Source organism: Desmodus rotundus, chromosome 3, assembly GCF_022682495.2.
Source record: "Desmodus rotundus isolate HL8 chromosome 3, HLdesRot8A.1, whole genome shotgun sequence".
NCBI lineage: Eukaryota > Metazoa > Chordata > Mammalia > Chiroptera > Phyllostomidae > Desmodus > Desmodus rotundus.
The window spans coordinates 45,309,743-45,331,885 of record NC_071389.1 but is presented as its reverse complement, the minus strand read 5'-3'; the positions used below and the strand labels follow the sequence as shown (position 1 = coordinate 45,331,885).

At 50.1% G+C, this 22,143-nt stretch overlaps 1 protein-coding gene across 2 annotated transcripts in view; it reads left to right on the top strand.

Annotated features, from left to right (window-relative positions):
- The window catches only part of JAK1 (Janus kinase 1), a 122,767-nt gene that overhangs the window by 90,968 nt on the left and 9,656 nt on the right, over positions 1-22,143 (top strand). For both annotated transcript variants that reach the window (XM_053921356.2, XM_053921358.2), the window contains 9 exons: positions 2,746-2,903; positions 5,163-5,286; positions 7,377-7,563; positions 14,332-14,438; positions 16,411-16,554; positions 17,311-17,398; positions 17,867-17,994; positions 18,631-18,766; positions 20,325-20,476. In XM_053921356.2, the coding sequence (XP_053777331.1) occupies positions 2,746-2,903; positions 5,163-5,286; positions 7,377-7,563; positions 14,332-14,438; positions 16,411-16,554; positions 17,311-17,398; positions 17,867-17,994; positions 18,631-18,766; positions 20,325-20,476 (1,224 nt within the window). The remainder of the gene's footprint in view (positions 1-2,745; positions 2,904-5,162; positions 5,287-7,376; positions 7,564-14,331; positions 14,439-16,410; positions 16,555-17,310; positions 17,399-17,866; positions 17,995-18,630; positions 18,767-20,324; positions 20,477-22,143) is intronic.

Below are 22,143 nucleotides of genomic sequence, written 5' to 3'. Positions count from 1 at the left end.
CCAGAAGCGGTGAGACGCAGGCAGGGGTCTGTGAACGCGAATGCTTATCCCAACAGCATTTACAGTATCAAAATACTGAATATAGCCTAAATATACAATAATAGAGGAATGGGAAAATAAATCACCCAAGTAGTAGAATGTTATATAAATACATTGCTGAATTTTTTTAATAATCTGAAAAAATGCTTTATAAATGGAAGAGTGCAGATTATAAAAAACTACCTATAGAATGATACCAATTTTGTTCAAAAAATCTTTGAAGAGGTATTGTATAGACCTACACGTGATCTCCGAAAAATAACAAAATACTATCAGTTATTTTTAGAGTGGGATTATGAGTGATTTTAGTTTTCTTACCCCCCTTTTTAAAGCAATAAACATGTATTAATTTCATCAGAAAACCATGACTAAAAATAAAGTGAAGGGAGAAGTGTAAGAGCCCAGATAGATGTGAGTGGGAAGATGGAAAAATGGAAGGAGAAAATAAAGATAACTGTTACTTACTCAGCACACTACAGACCAGGCCCTGCGGCAGTGCTGTGTCCCTGTAACCGCACTCAGTCCGTGCCAGCCGCTTCGATGCAGGGTTCGCGGCTCCATTTCCAGTGGGGGATCTGCCACTGCGGAGAGGAACAGCGACCTGCACAGGGCCGCAGAGTGAGCGACTGGCAGCTCTACCTGTGTCCTGTGGGTCTCCAAGGGGCTCTCCTCCCCAGAGACTGTGCAGGGAGGGGCAGGTTGGCACATCTGTACCTGGCTCTTCAACGGGGCCAGACCCTGCAGGCGGGTGGCAGAGGAGAAGCAGCCAGCTGGTGCAGTTTTTGTGCGCCCGCCCCTGTCCTGTCCTGGCTGACAGAGTCAAGTCTGGCACCCAGTCGATACACCTGTCATTTCAGTCGGAGCTCTCTTGGCCCACCCATGGCCAAGTCTCTAGCACTTGGCCCAGTCACTAGCACATGGGCCAGTGACTCCGTGCCAAGCTACAGTGCTGCGTGGGGAGCAGGAGGAAGTTGGGGGAAAAAATAAATACTTGACCCCCCCATTACTTTATTTCCGTATACAAACATTTGCTCTTACAACATGCCAGGCACTTCCTATTTTAAACACTTTACAAATGTCGGCTCTTTTTATTTTCATACTGACCCTGTGAGGTGGATATATGATTATCCCATTATACAGAGGAGGAAACTGAGGCACAAAAGGTGAAGTAGCTTATGCGTGGTCACACAGCTCTTAGGCTAAACCATTTGATAGTACTGATATTTGACAACTGTTGACCTAAAAGAACAATAATTACATATGCTTAAACATAAAAGCAAGTGGATGGGGATACTGAGACTTGAACCCAGGTGAGCTTGCTCAGAACCTGTGGCTCTCTGCGGTGCTTTCTCTTTCTTCTCTCACTCCCCTATCCCTTCACAGCCAAGGGATTTCCAACCTGGTCTTTCAGGAAAGCACGATAGTAGCATGTTATAAAACTATGTCTTGATTTATCTCCTCTCTGCATCTCCTTGACATCTCCCAATTCCATTCACACTTCCTCTCTCAGGGAACTGTGGTCTCGTATGCCTGGAGGAAGAGCTACCCAAACCAGACCATTCTGAATTTGCTTGTTGGGCATCTGCAGGTGTATGCCAGGTTACACCTGAAAGGAAGCACATTTAGCACAGAGTCTCCTTCCTGAGTTGCCATCCCTGTGGTGGCCCTGCCCTCTCTTGACCTCGCTGGCTCACAGCCCCATAGCACATTTCCCTTGGCGTCAGAGCTCCCTGGGACTAGACCCCCTGACCTCCGTCCTGTCTTGTTGCTTATATCTGCCCCCTTCCCCTCACTGGTCTGGTTTTCTCTGGCACCAGCCTCCCCTTTTTCAGTTCTATGGAAAGAGTCTTATACTCAAGTGGTGTTTTGTTCTTCTCTGGAGACTCAGGTGCTTTTCAGTATTTCTGTGAGTCACTGCCCTGAGTAATGGCTTTGCATACCCTCCTTCCCCAGATTTTCCCCGTTGACCCCATGACTCCTCCCAAATGGGCAACCTCTGCTCGGGGATGAATGATCAAGACAAAACAAACAAACAACAAAACCTGTCTTTACCTGCAAGTGTTTTTCTGAGAACCTTCCTTCCATGGAAAGTCCCTCCCTCTTCTCCACTTTTGCCTTTGCCTCTCCCACATTGAGTGGGATTCCTTGCCGCCTCTAAACCCTCAGAGGTCTCTGGACTTATTCTAGAAACCTCACCCTGTGTCTGGGACCATTTCTGAATTAAAATCCAGAAGTTCCGCCTGGACCAACTCTGCATGACAGGAAGCGTCTGTGCTCTGCTGCCTTTTGTATGAAACAGGCGTAATCTCTACTGAGGCCATCACCGCTTCAGGCCGAGAGCAGCGAGCCACTCACACACACCCTGCCCCGCCCACGTCTGTTTTTATACCTCTGCCACCGTCATTCTGCTTGCTTTTCCATCTGGTGGGTGGCAGCTTCCTCACAGGGCTCCTGCCTACCGCAGCTCCCCCTTCCTCCTTCCTCACAGACCGACACACTGTACCTCTTCCAATAGTTTTTAGATAATAGCCGAGAAAGTAGCAAACAGTCAAAATCCTATATAAATGCAAGGGGTGCAGTGACTGTCAACAAAAGCAGTGCCTTTTGGGGCCATGCCTTCCCCACTGTGTTTCACACCCCCTCTCCCTATGTGCCTCCCACTGCGGTTCGATGATGTAACCATGGGCATCTCTTCTCTCTCACCAGGAACTGAAGCTCTCTTCCCACGAGGAAGCCTTGTCCTTTGTGTCCCTGGTAGATGGCTACTTTCGGCTCACAGCGGACGCCCATCATTACCTCTGCACCGACGTGGCTCCCCCACTGATCGTCCACAACATACAGAATGGCTGTCACGGTCCAATCTGGTTGGTTCTGTCACCTTTTCAGATGCCCTTGTGAAAAGAACCTGCGTTTTAGTGATGGGGAGTGTGGCTCCTTAGACACAGGTGTCATCAGTTCTTTAGGCTGGGGCCAGCTGAGCGAGTTTGGTGCTGACTTGGTGCCGTTGTCCATCCTTGCAGTCCACTGGTCAGGCCTTCTGTCATCTCCTACCTTGGTTCTTGCAGAAGCCCCTCACCTCTTCTCATTTACGTGGGTCTCCTCATAGTTTAGTAACCCCTAGCTCTTCACAGCTGACCGGGAAGTGCTACACCTCCTGATTCCTTACCGTGAAAAATGTGGGTGATTGAAGAGAGACAGGAACAGGTCTCACATCAGACATAGTAGTACGTAATGGAATCCGGAGTGTCAGGTAAATGGTGGGGACAGATAGGGCAGCCAACTCTTAGAGCTGGAAGGGGCCTTGCTGGGTATCTTGTCCCTCCTTTGCCTCAGAACTGGTAGCCTGTGCTCAGACAGCTCCGGTGACGGGGTTCTCAGTACCGCACGGGGCAGCCAGCCGGTCCCAGCTCTAACAAGTGTAGACATACTCACTTTCTGATCTGGAATTAAATTGGCCTTTGAACTTCTGCCTACCCATTTGAGTTCTGTTATTTGAAGTAACAGGGATTTAGTTTACTTGCCCTGATACATGATTTGCCCTTCAGGCAAAGAAAATAGCTGTTGTGTTTTTTTCTCATTTTCTCTTTCCAGGCCAAAATGTATCTGGGGAAGCCTCTCTTCAGCTGCTTTCCATGTGACACAGTTCCCACCTTCCTCCCTATCGTAGTTAGCCTGTGAACAGGTAGTTTGTTAGGAGGGTGAACCCTGGCCCAGAGAGGCTCACAGACCCACAGGGAGATAGACACACAGAGAATTGCAGAGCAACAAGGGGCTGAGCAGTGTGGAGAAGCATGTTCTTCAAATATCCCAACCACAGCTAGGCCTCAGCGGCCTGGCATTTGCTTTTCCCTGGGCCTGGAATGCCCTTCCTCCAGAATATACACAGCTACCACTTCCTGCAGGTGTTACTCAGATACCACCTTTCCCACGAAGTCTTCCCTGATCACCTTGTATTAAATAACAACACCTTCCCCCTCTGCACCCTGCACCTCCTGGCTCCTTTACTCTGCTTTGCTTTTCCTCAGTGGCATTTACTACCTTTTGACGTAACATGTTTGTTTCCCTGTCCATTTGTTTCTTGTTTGCCTACTTTTACTGTCCAGAATGGGAGCTCCCTGCAGGCGGGGGCACTGCCTACTTTGCTCGCTGCTTTTCCTCAGTGCCCAGAGCAGGGCCCGGCACATCGTCGGCCTTTAGTAAGCATTACTGACTGAGTGAATGTTTCATGTTCTGTGGAGGGACTGAACCTCATTGCCTAAGCAGCCTTCTCAGACTAGACGGTATTCAAATCAGATTAAACTTGGAAGAATTAACGGCGGTTTACCAGGTCTTAAGGAGGAGAAAGGCCCTCTCACGTGAGGGATCAACATGTGGAAAGGTGTGAAGGTGTCACAGGCCATGGAGCAGGGGTCTCTGCCTTTCTGACACACGTTGAGCATGTCAGCCCTCTTTCATCGATACTTGCTGGGCATGGGCACCACTCACTAAGTGTAGTAACCCCGTACGTGTGTTTATTTGGCCGCTGTTCATTGCCCTCTGGGTGCCAGGTCTGCTCAGTCCTGGGCATACAAAGATGTGCAAGACAAGCATGGTCCCTTTAACATCGTTCTAATCTTCACTGATTTGTTTATCAATTATTCACTCACTTATTGAGCAGCTACTATGAGCCCAGTGGTGCTCTGGTTACTGGGGATACAGCAGTGAACAAAATAATCCCAAAGTTGCGCCTTCCTGAGGCTCATGTTCTAGTTGTGCTGCCTGGGGATAGTGGGGAGGGACCCCCACCACTGCCTCATGGGCAACTGCATCACTGGCCTTGGGGGTGCTCTTCTGGTTAGTGCTGGAGACAGCATGTATGGGGATGAACAGGGCTCAGGGCCTTCCTTGGGCAGCAGGCAGAGTCTTCTTCTAGACCTTGGAGATTTGGTCTGTTGAAAGGCTCCTAGGCATCTCAGCTTGCCTCATGTGTCATGTGTCATGTGTCCAAGAGGACTTTATGACCCCAGATAGGTAAGGTGGTAGGGCCGTAAGACTTGGGGTAGCTCAGGGAAGTGGTTGTCCCTGGGGTTCAGAGTGCTCCTGCTTGGTGAGCTCTTTCTCCTTTTGCCTGTCTCTCCCTGTAGCACAGAATATGCCATCAATAAATTACGGCAAGAAGGAAGCGAGGAGGGGATGTACGTGCTGCGGTGGAGCTGCACCGACTTCGACAACATCCTCATGACGGTCACCTGCTTTGAAAAGCCTGAGGTCAGTCACGACACTGGCTTGAGTCAGGCCCTGTGACCACAGGGTATGCAGTGCATCCTGGTCCAGGAGCTGCTGCGGAGAGGGACCACTCATGGGGGTTGGGGATAGAAAAGTCTGGGTCTCTGAGAAAATCCCTGGCAGTTCTGGCAGGGGCAGCCTGCTCTCCAGAAGGAGACTACCCCCAAGCAGCCAGACCCCGCAACCTTTCCTCTTCAAGGGACCCGTGGGCTGGGGCCCACTGTGGCTCTGGAGGGTGGAACACGACCAGGAAGCCAGTTAACCCCAACACTCATGAAGTTCAGTGGGATTATTTAGAGTGGTTTATTTCATACTCAGCGCCAGGATCAGCACAGGCCCGGAGTTGTGTGCATTTGCGGCATTCACGGGTACCGATCAGTGCCAAGAAGGCCACCTTGGCAGTAGGCCTAACACAGATGGTAGCCTTAGACGTTTTAACAAATTTCTCCCCGCGTTTTGCCAAGTGGAGATGCCTGTTAGTGACTCAGGAGTAGCTGGAAGCCTGGAACGATGTGAGAGAAATCCTGATGGCTAAGATAGAAGCCAGAATTGTTGACTTTACCTCACTAGACCACATATGCCTTCGTTATAATATATTTTTTTTAAATACAGGAAATGAAATATTTAAAAAGACAATGAGTTTTACAGAAGCACATTAGCACACTGAAAACCTCAGACACAAAAAGGAAAAGTACCAGAGAGCCCCTAGGGACTGGACTCGGGAGTGGGAAGAGGAAACGGCAGAAGGCACCCAGAACTGCCAAGTGTCCTGGGCGTCGTCTCTAGGGGACCCTCCCTGCCCCGGGCTGTTCCTGTACAGCTAGGCCTCCAGGCCGATTCAGGCTAGTGGCTCACAACTTGTCTGGCTGGTTGTCTTGCAGCATGCCTGTCTTCTACATTCATTAGTCTGTGGAGGAAGTTTAATATTGTTAACCAGTTGGGTGCATGAGACAGCCCAGCCACCTTCTGAGGCAGGATCGACCTGTACCAACAATGTCAGTGATTCAGTGACATGGTGTACCCGGTGTCACTTTATCTGGGGAAAACGGGGGTCACAGATATGATCACTCCTACCACTTGTTTTAGCTCAGCAGACACTGTGCTAAGTACTTTACTGAGGTGTTCTCATGTAAGCCTTACACTAGCCCTATGAGGTATGTGATGTTATCTCCCTGGTAGAGGCTGAGGCATTGAGTTTTTAAATATCTTTTCCTAATTTACACCGTAAGTAGAACATTCTGGCTTTCATTCTTAACCACTAAAATAGTTTCCTTTGTACCAAAAGTGCCCATGAGGGAAGTCTTTGTTTATACTTCCTCTCTGTGGCACCATGGAACCCTGAAACTGGACCAGCCAGCTGGCTGCCCTCCCAGGGGGGTTCTCTTCAGATAGGTGTGTAGTCTCGAAGGACTCAGTTTCTGGATAAATTTTGATGTAGTAATTATGATTCCATGCATCGTGTTTGCTCACCTGTATAAAGTGCTCACTGCGTTTTTATGTGCACCAAGTCGTATGATCTCAGCAGTCCCGAGGGGTTGGCGTGTTCGTGAATTCCGCTCCGCAGGTCCAAAGCAAAGTGCTGCTGTCATGGAAATCGCAGCTGTCATGCCGTCTCCCTGGTGTCAGCTCCCTCTTACCAGAGGCCTCTCCCGGACCCCCTTTTATTAGTTATATATTTATCACTTTGCATACTTATTTATGATAATCTTTTTTAAAAGGTTTTATTTATTTATCTTAAGAGATGGGAAAGGAGGGAGAAAGAGAGGGAGAGACACATTAATGTGTGGTTGCCTCTCACACGTCCCCTATTGGGGACCCGGCCCGCAACCCAGGCATGTGTCCTGACTGGGAATCGAACCGTGACCGTTTGGTTTGCAGTCCAGCACTCAGTCCACTGAGCCACACCAGCCAGGGCTGTTTATGATAAACTTTTATTTTTAAATAATTTTAGATTTACAGAAATAGCACTGAGCTTCTGTATATCCTTCACCCAGCTTCCTCTCTTCTTTCCCATAGTACATTTGCCTGACCCCTTTTAAAACATCACTTCTGCTCATTTTCCTGAATGCCAGGTGCTGGGTGGCCAGAAACAGTTCAAGAATTTTCAGATCGAGGTGCAGAAGGGTCGCTACAGCCTGCATGGCTCAGACCGCAGTTTCCCCAGCCTGGGGGAACTCATGAGCCACCTCAAGAAGCAGATCCTGCGCACGGACAACATCAGCTTCGTGCTCAAGCGCTGCTGCCAGCCCAAGCCCCGAGGTTAGTGCCCTGGCCCTCAGTGCCGCCCTTGCCCTTCAGTGCTGCTCCAAGACCCAGACTCAGCGAAACAGGCTGGCTGCTTTGAAGAGAGTGGGCCCCTCCCCACAGCGTCCAAATGGTTTTCGTTGAGTTTTGTTATACCTCTGCCCCCAACTCAAATCCCATTCCTGAACTGTTAGCATTTGCTATAGAAAAAAACATACACCTTTTCTCAGCATTCCTGTTAGGCTGTAGAAAGAGGCATATTTAGGATTTGTAAGCAGAAACTTTGTTCTTTTATTAATATAAAATGTCTTGAGGTTCCCATCAGTGGTTTACTTACCTGAGAAATGTTCCTGCCACATCTTCTGTGGGCCAAGAACTGTGTTAGATGCCAAGACTCAGAAATGCCCAACACTCAGTCCCTGCTCTCCATGGGTTTCCTGTCAAATACAGCAAATGTTGCAGGGGAATGAGGCCACTGCAGATGTAATGGGTGTTTTAATGAGCACAGGTGTGTATCAGACTCTGGGCTTACAAAGAAGTGAAGATCAAGATCCTGAGTCCCAGGCAATGGAAGGCACACGGAGGAAGCGGATCTTGGGCCAAGTGTTGGACAGTGCGCAGGAGCTTGCCGTTTAGAGAAGGACGTTTCTAAGCAGAGCATGTGCAGGGGCAGAGCGCAGGCAAGAGCAGGGCTTGCGGGAAGGTTCTGGGGGGCTGATGTGTCTGGTGAAATTAGACAGGAGGGGGCCTGGGAGGGGAGACACATAGAATCGTGGGCAGCCTTGAATGCCACACCAGGCAGCTGAGAATTTATCCTGGAAGGAATGGGGAACCCTGGAGAATCGGGGAGTAGGGTGGGTGGGAGGGGGTGAGGAACTCAGCTGCCCTTTTTTAAGCCCTGTGAATCTGTCACCGGTGCACGGCAAGTGGATGCATCACCCTCTTAGAAGCGAGCAATGGAAGGGCGCTTAGAAGTCACCCAGTTAGCGCCCCATTTTATATGTGAGAAAACGGACCTGGGAGAGTACTGAAGGTCAAGGCCAAAGAGGGGTTTGAATGCCAGGTCCACCCCAAATACCAGATCCCTCAAGTATTGTTGTTGTTTTTTTTTACTCCAACATTTTTATTACATAAATACTACCTTTCAAAAAGTATTTTTAGTGTACAAACAGTATAAGATATAATAACCATTCTGTCCAGATGTGATCTAGTTTTCTTTAAGTATATTTTATTGATAATTCTATTACAACTGTCCCAATTTTTTCCCCTTTGCCCCTCTGCACCCCATATCCCCCTTCCCTCCAACAGTCCTCCCCTTAGGTCATGTCCATGGGTTGTACATATAAATTCCTTGGCTTCTCCATTTCCTATACTATTCTTAACATCCCTTGTCTATTTTGTACCTACCACTTATGCTTCTTAATCCCTGCACCTTTTCTCCCATTCTCCTCCTTCCTCCTCCTCCCAGCTAATAACTCTACACGTGATCTCCATATCTACGATTCTGTTCCTGTTCTAGTTGTTTGCTTAGTTTGTTTTTTAGATTCAGCTGTTGATAGTTGTGAGTTTGTTGTCATTTTACTGTTCATAGTTTTGAACTTCTTTTTCTTAAATAACTCCCTTTATTATTTCATATGATAATGGCTTGGTGATGAACTCCTTTAGCTTTACCTTGTCTGGGAAGCACTTTATCTGCCCTTCCATTCTAAATCTTAGCTTTGCTGGATAGAGTCATCTTGGTTGTAGGTCCTTGCTTTTCATGACTTTAATTACTTCTTACCAGTCCCTTCTTGCCTGCAAGGTCTCTTTTGAGAAATCAGCTGATAATCTTATGGGAACTCCTTCTTTGGTAACTCTGCCTTTCTTTTGCTGCTTTTAAGATTCTTTCTGTAATCTTGGGCATTTTAATTATGATGTGTCTTGATGTGGTCCTCGTTGGGTCCAACTTGTTTGGGACTCTGCGTGCTTCCTGGATTTGTATGTCTATTTCCTTCACCAAATTAGGAAAGTTTTCTTTCATTATTTTTTCAAGTAAGTTTTCAATTTCTTGCTCTTCCTCTCCTCCTTCTGGCATCCCTATGATTTGGAGGTTGGCACTTGTGGAAATGTCCCAGAGTCATCTTATTGTCTCCTTGTTTTGTTTGAATTCTTGTTTATTCCTTCTGTACTGGCTGACTGTTTATTTCTTCCTTCTGGTCCAAATCATTGATTTGAACCCTGGCTTCCTTCTCTTCACTGTTGGTTCCCTGTGGATGTTTCCTTGTTCCACTTAGTGTAGCCTTCATTTCTTCCCTTATGATGCTGCCATACTCAGTGAGTTCTCTGAGCATTCTGATCACCAGTGTTTGGAACTCTGCATCTGACAGGTTGGCTCTTTCCATTTCGCTTAGTTCTTTTTCTGGGGTTTTGTTCTGTTCTTTCATTTGGGCCATATTTCTTTGTCTCCTCATGGCAGCCTCTCTGGGTTTGTTTCTGTGTATTAGGTAGAACTGCTTTGACTCCCTGTCTCGGTGCACATGTTATGTTGTAAGGGGCCTTAGGTTTTCATCAGGGCAGGGCAACACTCACTGTTTTGTGGCACTGTATGCCGGGGGGTGGTTAGAGAGAGCAGTACCATTTGCTTGGCACTTGCCCCATTTCCAGTCACTTTACTCACTTCCTGTATGCAACTGGCGCTCCTCCAGCTGTTGCCCTGGTTGTGGTTCCCAGAGTAGGTGGGTTTGCGTCTATTCTAGGACCATGTGGACCCTTTAAACAGACTCTCCTGAGAAACTGGCAGTTTCTTCCACTGTCCCAACCCCCACTGATTTTTACAGCCAGCAGTTATAAGGCTTTATTTTCCCAGTGCTGGAGCCCCGGGCTGCACGGTCTGGCCTGGGGCCAGGATCAAGCACTCCCCAGGTGTTTCTTCTGGTTTTTATCACGCACGTGAATGTGGGACTGCCCGTTCCCCCTGCTGCCGCTGCTTTGCCACCACCACCTTGCCTCCGCTGCACCGCGTCCTCTCCACCCGGGCTCCACCCTTCCTACCTGTCTGGATGAATGTTTTTTCTTTAAATCCTTAGTTGTTGGACTTCCATACAGTTTGATTTTCTGGCAGTTTTGGTTTTATGTGTTTAGGCTAATTGTGATCCTTCTTATGGTTGTGCAAGGAGGCAAAGCATGTCTACCTACGCCTCCATCTTGGTTGGAAGTCTGTGGAATATTGGTTTTTCAATGTTCTCCCACTGTGTGTGAGATCATTCCCCTAGCAGGGGCCAGGCCCCAGTAAGAGTGGTCAAAGGTACTCTTAAGAGACTTATCTGAGACATACCTTGTTCTTTTAAGTAAATGCCTCTGTGAGTCGTTACATCAGGGTTGGGCAGAGGAAGCAACACCAGAACAGAAAGGGCCTGGGTTCTTGATGTTTAAATCACCTTTTGGTCTCTCAGCAAGGGACCGTCACCGAATTTGATGAAAGAGGAAGGACTTGTGTTCTTGTTGATCAGATAATGTTTCCTGCCAGCCTCACAGAGTAACTGCAGCCTTTGTTTTTGTGTTTGAAGACGATCTTGAAGGTAAAAACTTATCTGTCATTTGGGTGTGACACCTCACAATAAGTTAAAACCTGAAAGCCCAATGACCCTATTTACTTGCCTGATCTCACCTTCTAGACATTAGAAGTGCTGTTTATTTTCCTAGGAATTGGTGGTCTCTGGGTGAGATTGAGGATGTGTAGAACAGCAGCCGTGGGAAGAGAGAGGTGGTGACAGGTGGGAGCCTGGGACATGATTCTTTGCAGGCCTCGGTGACGGAGGTCTTTGGTGTAGACGCCACCCCTACTGACCCAGACTTGGGAGCCAGTGGATGTGGGGGGAGCAGCACAGGACTGGTTGAACCCCTCTGTCACGGCTCTCTGTGGAGGCTCCAGGCATCCTGCATTGAATATGTTTAGTGTCTGTCTCTTCCACTTGACTTTGAATTCGTAAGACAGGGTCCGTGCCCCACTCACCACTCGGTGACGCATGAGAAGCACAGCACCTGGCGTAGAATCGTCACTCACTCATGTGTCATTTGAATGGCACAGCAGTGGCTACCGTACTGGGTGCTTACTAGTCCCAAGCAGTATAAATGCGTATTTGCATTTCTTTCACCTACATCGTAGTTCTTTGTAGCTATTACAAAGATGAGGAAATGGAGGCTCGGAGATGTTCAGTGACTTGCTGAAGGCCACACATCTAATGATATCAGTAGTAGTAACAATTGTAGTAGCGATAGATGATGATGATGATGGTGGTGGTGGTGGTGGTGGTGGTGGTGCTGGTGCTGGTAACGGCTACCATCACGTGAGTAATGCCTGCAATTTGCCAGGCAGTGTTTGAGGGTTTTTCATGTTTTAAGTCATTTAATCCTCAGAATAACTCAGAGTATGTTGTTATCCCGATTATACTTGTCCAAGATCACTTAGGTTTTTAGAGGAAGAGTGGGGGTTTGAAGTCACGCTTCCAACTCCAACTCCAGGGATCCGTCCCCTTTGTCACAGTCTTTGCAAAGGTGCAGGTGCAGCCATCAGCCCAAGACTCTGGGGCAAGGGCCAGTTCTCCTGACTCCAGGCTGTGGGGGCAGGTGGGGACTGGGGAGGGAAAGGAAGGACTAGAGTTGGTGAGAAAAAATAAGCCCTGTGTGGGAGGCTTCCTCATGTAGGTCATCAGAAGCCCTCTTATCTTCCTCTGCCACCTGCAAATTAGAGAAGTGGTGAAACCCTGAAAATTAAAGAGAATGTCATTTTGAGTTTCTCAGTGCTTCTGCCCTTCTAACCTCAGAGGCCTGATGGCCAGACCCCTGCCTGGGTTTCTCACTTGAAAACACTGAGAAACTCGTTGTGGAATAAATAAAAAGTAGGCAGCCCCACAGACTGGGTGTGACAGTTAAGTCCACCAGTTGTTGTGTGTTGTCCAGCCCCACCGCCCCCTCCAAGCCTGCGGGTGACCGTGCGGAGGAGGAGCCGGGCCCACAGACTCACCAGCCTGGCCCGCTGATCTCTCCCGTCCTCACTTGTGGAGTCGGCTCGGCACTTGGCTCCCGCGCCCTGCAGCTCTGACACCCAGGGCTTCGCGACTGTTGCCTGCACCTGAGGAACCACTGGTGCAGCCAGGACGCTGTGGCTCAGATGTGAAACTGGCCGTAATCACAACGGCTGCAGGTTGTGGAGCATTCGCTACATGTTGGGCGCTGAAGTAAGCCCTGCACATGCCGTGTCTCGTTTATCCCTCCCAGCAAGGGGCTCGACTGGGTGAGAAAACAGCCTCATGGGGTTACACGGCCTCCTCTGCTCACGTCGACACGAGTGCGTGTTCCCTGAAGCAGCCGTGTCAATCACCAGCTCGTTAGTGGCCCCTGGTCTCATCTCCCCTCTCTAATTTCCTAGACATCTCTGCCCCACCCCTCCTTGGGGCCACCATTTAGGTGGTCCTTACCGGGTGTCTTTTCTCCATCATGGCTGTCCTGAGTTGCCTGTTTGAAACAGACTTTAGCCAGGTAGTAAGGTGGAATCAGGTAACAGAACAGAGGAGAGTAGACTCAGGAATGATAACGGGTGCTGTGGGAAGAAGGTAAGAGACGGGAGCCATCCTTGACTTCAGAGTGAATCCCAGGTCTAGGGCGTACCAGCTGCCTGACCTTGGGCAAACGGCTTCGGCTTCGTTGTTTAGAATCTGTTTTCTGCCCTCTGAAAGGGGTGGGTACAAATACTACACTCCTGATGAGGATTGTTACGAGGACCGAGGAGTTAATGTGGTAAAAGCTCTTAGGACGGTGGCTGGTGCAGAGAAAACTGGTACAGAGAAAGCAGTCAGAAGGTGTTAGCTTAAGAAAAAAACAGAAGACGGAAAGCACACCCTGCCTCGCAGGGTGGTGAGGGTTTGAGAGACCACGTTCGGGTCACTTGGCCTGGTTCTCAGCAGCTCGTTGATGAACATGCAGAAATCTTGAGAGGCTCCCAGAACACTCACTGCTGGTCTGAATCTGGAAGATGCCCTCTTCCCCCACCCTGGAGCTTCCTGTGACTCCATGGTGGGAAGGTGGCTTCGTGGGCTATAAATTCCCAGTTAGAATTTAACTGGGCTAACCCTGGCCCAGCAGATTCTGTAATATGTTCAGTTTGTTGTTCGAATCAGTAGAAATTGGAGGGTGGTCTGCTCATAATCCATCCAGGCAGCAAGTATTTGGTAAGTGCCCCTTGGTGTCAGGCACGGGGGGAGCTCAGAGAGGTTCCGGCACACCCCTCTGTCTGGGTCACCTGCCCTGTTCTTCTACACAAAGCCAGTGTTTTTCACCCTCCTTACTCCCATCGCTCCTTAGGCCCAACATGCCGCCTCTTTCTCCCTCCTCAGCTCACATCCTTCGGCTCACACCCCAATTATTCATTCACTCATTGAACAAATATACTTACTGAGTGCCCACGTACCAGACTGTGGAGGCAGAGCAGAAAACCCGTGGGGAAGCCTTCCCGACCTCATCCTGGGGCAGGTCCTGCTGTGTCAGCACACAGCACCCGTGCCTGCCCTCAAGCAGCTGCACGGGTAGTAGCTTTGCTTGGATGGCTCTTTACCTGATTGGTTTGACTACGTGATTAGCTGTGAGCTCCTGGAGGCAGGCATGAAGTACTCAATGAATATTCATTGGATGACTGAACCAGCAATGCACAAATGAGTCTTCAGCAAGCCCCCTGGCTTGGCAGACATTGGCTGACTGGATTCATGGGCCTTTACTACTCCACTGAGACTTATCCACTCTCTTCCACAGAAATCTCGAATCTGCTGGTGGCCACCAAGAAAGCCCAGGAATGGCAGCCTGTCTACCCCATGAGTCAGCTGAGTTTCGATCGGATCCTCAAGAAAGACATTATGCAAGTGAGTCACTGCTGAGATTCATGGTTCCAGCTTTGGTCCCTTCAGCAGAGTAGCCCGGGGACTCGGGAGGAGTAAAGTCGGGGTTTGGGCAAATCCTGGTGGAAAAGGAACACGGAGACTTTCCTTTGAGAGTTAAAGCCATTTAACCAGAACCCTGCCTTGCTGATACTTTCCAGTGAGGCTTTCTCCTTGAAGGAAGTGGATTAGCCAGGCTTTGTGTGGTGGTATAGGGTTCAAGGATCTTACTGCCCCATGACATGCTGTGTGACGAAGTACTTCTGAAGGTTAGTGTGGACGTTCTGATGATGCTTCCTGAAGGAGCAAAGCTGGGGGAACACAGAACACAGGGAGCAGGTGATGCAAAATTGAGGACTGGAGGAGAGTAGCTGTCTGGAGAAACAGATCCCAGAGCAGTGTCCCAGCCTTGGCAGGCCTTTAAGCCCAGAGTCTGCAGCCTCAGATAGGCTCAGTTTCCTCCCCTTAGCTGCCCTGGGGCCTTGGCTAGGGGTGTGAGGCCCAGGGGATCCCCACTTTCCGCTCTGTACCCCTCCTCCAGCCCCCTTACACAGAACCACACACTGGGGACAGCATACAGCAGCCTTGGAGAGGAGGACTATGCACAGGGCCGTGCATCGTGGGCTCACTGCCGTGAAGGAGTCTGTGGAGGGTGGTGGGCATGTAGTTGATTTGTGAGTTGACTGACTAAATCCCTGAAGTTGTTGGGTAAGGTTTGAGGGAGTGGAAGTCCACAGCTACAGCTGCTTCACTTCCATTTCTGTAAGTTCTTTACGGAAGGCCGGTCTTCATCGTCCCTCTGTGGTGTCAGAGCTGTGTTGAGGTTAAAATCACCAGAGCAGCAGTAGCCCAGCCTTTTTTCTGTCTAGAACTTGACATATACCTGGGGCCATCCTTTTTTTCTTCCCCTGGAGCTGCTGAGCAGATAATGGCCATCCCCCTTGCCTCGAGCATTTAGCCAGCTGTGATAGAGCACTGCAGTGTGCCAGACCTCCGCAGGCTCCCAGTCTGGGCAGGAGGTGGACCTTGTCTGTCTTAAGCAGATAATTACATCATCAAGAGATAGTCCTGAGTAGGGAAGGATAGCAGGATGTGGGACTCTCAGACACAACCATCCCACCTAACCTGAGGAGGACAGAGATGGCTTCCTGGGGGAAGTGGCATCAAAGTAGAGCCCCAGAGGGCGAAGAGCAAGTGCCAGGCAAAAGCAGAGGGGGCAGCATGGAAGGAGGCTGACGAGGGACATGCAGGGCCTCTGCGGGTTTCTGCGGCAGCCTGACGGCATGGTGCCGTGACTTGGCCACTGGAATAAGTAACCCTTCTGGGGAAGAGTAATTATTCTGAGAGCATATGGCTTTTACGGGATGTTCTGGGAACACAACTTCCCATAACGTTGATGAATCGCTTCATGACAGATGCAGTTTAATAAACAGTCGTAGGCCCTTGCCAGGATATGGGAGACGGGGCAGGTGTATCGCCATTCTGCACTGACAGATGACAAATGGTGGCATTCGTACAAATTAATATACCCGACTAATGGTAGTGTACGTTTCTGTGGGGGGCAGGAGTCAGGCTAGGAGTCAGCCGCCACCCGTTTTCTGCATTTACAGGAGGTCCTAGAGTAATAGAATTTGAATTTACAAGTTTTGTGGGGTTAATGACAATAACTCGACAGCGCCTACGTTTTGTGAATCACACCCTGATTTCCAAATATGAAGACTGTTTAGATCAGGATTACTGAAGCTTAAACTGGGAGCATCCGTAGACACAGATTATTTTAGTTTCCTCTGGAGGCCTGGCCAGGACAAGGCACTGGAGAGGTCGTGAGCTGTTGGAGCCCCTCAGCCTTTCCCCACCCTTTCTGGCATTGTGTGTTCCTGTCAAGGCCTCAGTCCCAGACTCGGGCATCACGGCAGCGCCAGCAAGCAGTCTCCCTACCCTCTGGCTTCCTCCTCAGGGCGAGCACCTTGGGAGAGGCACACGGACTCACATCTACTCTGGGACCTTGGTGGACTACAAGGACGACGAAGGAACTGCTGAGGAGAAGAAAATAAAAGTGATCCTCAAAGTCTTAGACCCCAGCCATAGGGACATTTCTCTGGCAAGTGTCTTCCTCGCAACCCCATCTCTCCCCTCTCCCATATCTGGAACCAGTGGAACACTGGGCTGGGAAGAACCTTTGCCCTTAGTTTGACCTTATTTATGGTTTCCAAACTTGTCATTTATGAAATTCCTTCTTTCGGATGTAATCTTAAGTAAACTGGTATGTAAAAGTGAGGGAGGACTGAAGATGAAGAGGACTGAGCAGCCCCTCCCACCCCCCTCCCAGTTCCCACCCAGAGGTCCCTGTGGCCCCAAACTCTAGCTGGATGATCTCGGGGTCCCTGCTGTGGTCAGGGCTATTGCTTCACAGTTTGGAAAATAAAAGCCCAGAGAAGTAAAAACTTGCCCAGGACCCTGCAGACTATTAGAGAGTGATGAAGCCATGTGTTGACAAAGGTCTGCTGCCTTGGTTTCCCTTGAATTCTGACATAGTGCTGAACATTGTTATTTCCCAGGGTTTAAAGGAAGGGAAGTGAGGGGTGGGCATGAGTAGCCAGTGGGGGGAATTACCAGCTAGCCTGTCCCACCAGCCTGGCTCTGTGTCCTTTTAGGGTTACCTCCCAGCCAGGTTGTGTCAAGGTGAAGGGTGGTAATGCCTTCGGGCAATCAAGGCCAGGGAGCCATTTGCAGGACCAGGGTGGCGATAGTCGTGAGCTTTCCTGGGATCCATCGGCTTTTGCTCTCAGCAGGGCTCCTTTGGGGTCAGACCAGTGGGGGCTGACCCTGGACACTCCTTTGTGCTGTCCTCCCACAGGCCTTCTTCGAGGCAGCCAGCATGATGAGACAGGTCTCCCACAAACACATCGTGTACCTCTACGGCGTCTGTGTCCGGGACGTGGAGAGTAAGTGTGTTCTCCGGACGGGGCGGTTGGCCTTGGCTGGGGAGCATGGGGGCTGTGCAGAAGGCTGGGGGCTGATAGCTCTTCTTGTTGTCCAGGCTCTTGCTTGCCTTTTGCAGTCGAGGGATTTGAGGTACTGAGCAGGTTACTTATTTAAGTTAATAGTGGACATGGAACTAAATCCCTTTTGTTTTGCACTCGTATCTTGAATGTTTACTTCTTGCCAACTCTGGACCCTGGGAGGTTAGGTGAGTGAGCTGAGGTTGTTCCCCTGTGAGTCAGTGTGTAAGAGGCTCTGGGCGGGAGTTGAAGCCAGGCCTGTCCAGCTCTGATTCTCCCTGCCATCTGCCCCTCCCAAGGGTGTTTGCCTCCCCCCAAGCCAAGTACCAGCCAATAAAGAGAGTTCTGGTGAGGGAATGAGGGAAAATACTATCCCAGACACACAGATGTGGCTTTTTTGTGTGCTTGTAGATATCATGGTGGAAGAGTTTGTGGAGGGAGGGCCCCTGGATCTCTTCATGCACCGGAAAAGCGATGTCCTCACCACACCATGGAAATTCAAAGTTGCTAAACAGCTGGCCAGTGCCCTGAGTTACTTGGTAAGTTATGTTCTGATGTGATAGCCATGGTGGTCCACCAGGAACCAGGGTGTCCCAGCAAGGGGTGGTAGGAAGGAGGTGCTAGCCAAGCATAACCAAGCAAGCTGGAGTGGCCCCGACTCTGTGGTTAAACACAGGAGTGCCTGGTATTTAATGAAAATGGTCATTTGGGGCTGCTCCATGAGCTCCAAACGTACGAATCTTTGCTTAGAGGGAACTGTTACCGTGGCAGAGGCCTGAACTCTCCATGCAGTGTACTATAAGAGCAGGAATGGTGCAGTACGTGCTGGATGAATGAATGAATGAAACTACCAGCACCAGTAGTAGCTCACATGTATTGAGTGCTTGCCGTGGTTCAGCTGTTCAGGGGTTTTACAGGTTCTAGTCCATTTAATTCTCACAAAAGCCCTGTGAGGTGTGCTGCATCATTATCCCTGCTTCACTGGTGGGGGACAACGTATAATGTGCTCGAGTCACACAGTACGTGGGCAAACCAGGCTGCCTAGGTCTGGCTGTGGTGCGGGAACATGGAGAGATTGATCTGGGGCCAGGGTTGGAAATGGAGGGAGTGTGGGAAGGATGGGGGTCACACAGCCCTGGGGGCAGCTTCGTGAGCTTACCCTTTCTACTCTGCAGGAGGACAAAGACCTGGTCCACGGAAACGTGTGCACTAAAAACCTCCTCCTGGCCCGCGAGGGCATTGACAGCGAGTGTGGCCCCTTCATCAAGCTCAGCGACCCCGGCATCCCCATCACTGTGCTGTCCAGGCAAGGTGTGTCTCCTCATCCCCACCACCGCCCTTTTCCCCTCTCCTCCTACCCTCATGCTAAGGCAGGGTCAGGCCAGTGGGGAGAAGGGGACTGGGGATCTGTCTCCTTTTAGAAAGTACACTTCAGCAAATGGGTGTGACCTGGGGGCTGGGGAAGACATGGCGTGTAAGGAGGGTTGGCCCCTGCTTCCTTGGAGGAGCTGACTGTGCAGTAGGAGAGACAGACAACTCACTCGAGGTACACCTGACCCTTGCAATTAAGGAGCTGTGTTCAAGGTGGAGGGTTAGCACAGAGAGGCATCAGGAGGAGTTGGGGCTCCTGGGGCCTCCCTGTTTTCTGTTGAAACCCCTGGACTTAGAAAGCATTTTGCAGAGGTGCCTGAGCGATTGCTGTGGCTTTGCATTTTCTCTCTGAACGAGGTTGTCATGGGATGTGGGCTCTGAGAAAGTGACCTGGGAGCCGAGGCACTGCAACCAGGGCTGTATGGGTCTCGCTCTGCCTCTGCACCTGTAGGCCGTACGTGGAAAACCAGCGTGCCATTGGCTGGTGATGGCCAGTAGTCTTCAGCATTGAGCACAGTGCCTGGCTCTGAGTTTTGCTCAGTAATTCAAACACTGGGGTAAGTCTGGAAGGGAACCAGCGTGAAAAAACAAGCCTTACAAACAAGACCCCAATCATTCACTCCTCAGAAGGGGAAGGGGTGCTTATCACCTGGCCATCACCAGTAGTCCATCTGCAGGGGGCCTGCCCTCAGCAAAGGCCAGAGGCACAGACACAGATGACCCTAGAACAAGTGGAGAAGCCTGCATACCCCACGAGAGATGCTGTGGGCATTCAGAGGAAGACGGTGTGATTCCAGGAGGTGGGCCTGCAGGAAGGTGCTGGCGGGTACATGACCCCAGAGCACCGCCTGCATGTGCCTGTGTCAGGGCACGAGAAGGCGGAGAAGGGAGGGCACGTGGGCCTGATGGTGCACGCCCCACGCCCCACTCAGGAACAGCCCTGTTGCCTAAGGAGCCAGGAGGCTGTGCCGTGAGGCCACTGTGCCAGCTGAGGGGCATGCACAAGGCAGAGGTCTGTGGGTAAAGACGTGGGACTTCTTTACCTCAGTCTTCCCTTTTTCTTCTCCGAATGAAAGCCACGTAAAACCAACATAACATTGCAGGGTGACTGTGCAGAGTATGTGAGACTGGCCCATGCCTGCTCTGCGTAACTTGGCCTCTTCTCCCCTGACTTCTCTTTTTTCGTAAGCCTTTGTCCACATGACCCCCCTGTTCTCCCTCCTTAGGGTGTGGGCCCCCACCCTTTGCTGTTTCTGAGGCCAGAGCTTTAGAAGACTGGCCGCACACGACTCTCCTGGGGAGTTGGGGTGCACAGACCCATCTGCTGGCGCGGGCTCAGACACATGCATCCGAAACGCCAGGGGTGAGGGGCCTGGATTTGTTTGCAAAACACCACTTGAAATAGTTTGTCAGCTCACAGTTCTTGCCGCTGTGATGGTGACTCACTCCCCAGGTGGCTGCAGAAACTGGTCTGTACACGTCTGCTGTCTTTTGGCAGAATGCATAGAACGAATCCCATGGATCGCTCCCGAGTGTGTTGAAGACTCCAAGAACCTGAGCGTGGCTGCTGACAAATGGAGCTTTGGAACCACTCTCTGGGAAATCTGCTACAATGGCGAGATCCCCCTGAAAGACAAGACTCTGATTGAGGTGAGCCTTTGTTTCCCAAGGGGTGAGCTGAGGGCTCCTCAGAGGCTCATGGACGTCTCAGGTGTTAATAGGAAGCCTTGTGTTGTAGGAAGAGATGGACCCAGGTTTGAACCCCCTCCCCAGGCTTACTGGTTATGTGACCTGGCAACTGTAACTTAACCTCCCTGGGCCTCCATGTCAGCATCTGTGCAGTGGGTACACCTAAGACCCCCTTGTAGGGTTGCAGTGAAGATAACTAAATAATGCATGTGGAGTGCCAGGCACACAATATATGTTCAGTTGATCATTATAGTATTATTTATCTGAGATTTTAAGTGCCTATTAATCAGCAAAATTAACAGATTTATTGAGTTCCTACTTGTAACAGGTGTTGTCCTAGGTAAAAACTGGGGGCTCACAACAAGATAGACACAGGCCTTGCCTTGAGGACATGGCAGGGGAGTTAGGCCGAAGTAGCAGTGACAAGGCTTCCATAATATCTGAAACCGTCACCGTGGAGCCCTGCAAGTTAGGCAGGACAGTGCTGTCACCCCCATTACACAGGTCAGGTGACCGAGACGAGACGCAGGCAGCCTAAGACACTCACCTGGGTTCCCCAGCTAGGATGCAGAACAGGTGGGGCTTGAACCTCTCACATTTACTTGTGGGAAGGGTAGAAACTTCAAAGGGACAAAGTAGTAAAAATAACAATACTGTGGCCCATGATTCGATTATTGGAATGTGCCTGTGTGTAGAGGTACAGACATAATTTTCAGCAGGCAGTGACTGACCGAAGTCTGGGGGGAGGTAGCATTGAAGCGGGGAGCAGTTTCGTTGGCCTAGAGCATGGACACTTGTGACAGGTGGTAAGGCTGGAAAGAGATCTGTAATCAGATTGTAAGAAGCCCCAGATTCCAGGAATTTTACTGGGTGGGGGGTGGTCACATGGTAAATTGAATGGTGTGGGTAAGGAGTGAGGTGGTCAGAGGCCGGCCTGGGAACCGTTCATCTGGACACAGTGGCTGGAACGGACAGGCTGAGGAGACCAGCAGGGGGCTCCTGCTGCGAGGCTGAAATAGGAATGGTGACTGCGTATGTTGGAGATTACTGAAGAGGGAGAACCTGTAACCAATTAACCTTTTGCCAGGTAAAGATGGTGCAGGACTTGGGAGAGAGGAGTTAAACTAAAGCCAATGGGGAAACCATCAGATTTGTAAATCAGTTTGGAATTTCAGCCTAGGCTTTTGGGAAATCATTTTATTTTGAACTTCCTTGGAAATAAAACAGCATACACTTTGCTGTCAGTCACTATTTTTTGAGCACCTGCTGTGTACCCAGGGCTGAGTAGGATACAAGGATAGTAAAAGGATGGGTGTGTGCCTTTGATTAAAGAAGGCCTCCCTCCTCTTCCCAAGTGCCCTTGGTGGGGCTGGACAGCATGGGGGCAGGGGAGGGGGGACACTCAAAGGTGAGGGCAGCTCTCAGCCCTTTACTTCCAATATCCCCCTTTCCTCCTCCTGCGCCTCTGGGGCCTGCTCCCCGCAACCCCCACTCCATGCCCTCAGGAGAACCAGGAGAGGAACAGGTACTCTTGGGATTCAGCTACAGATAAACTAGAGTGTAGTAATTTCACTAATTTTTTTAAGTGGCATCAATGATTTATTTCTGACCTGTAAATTAATAAAGTT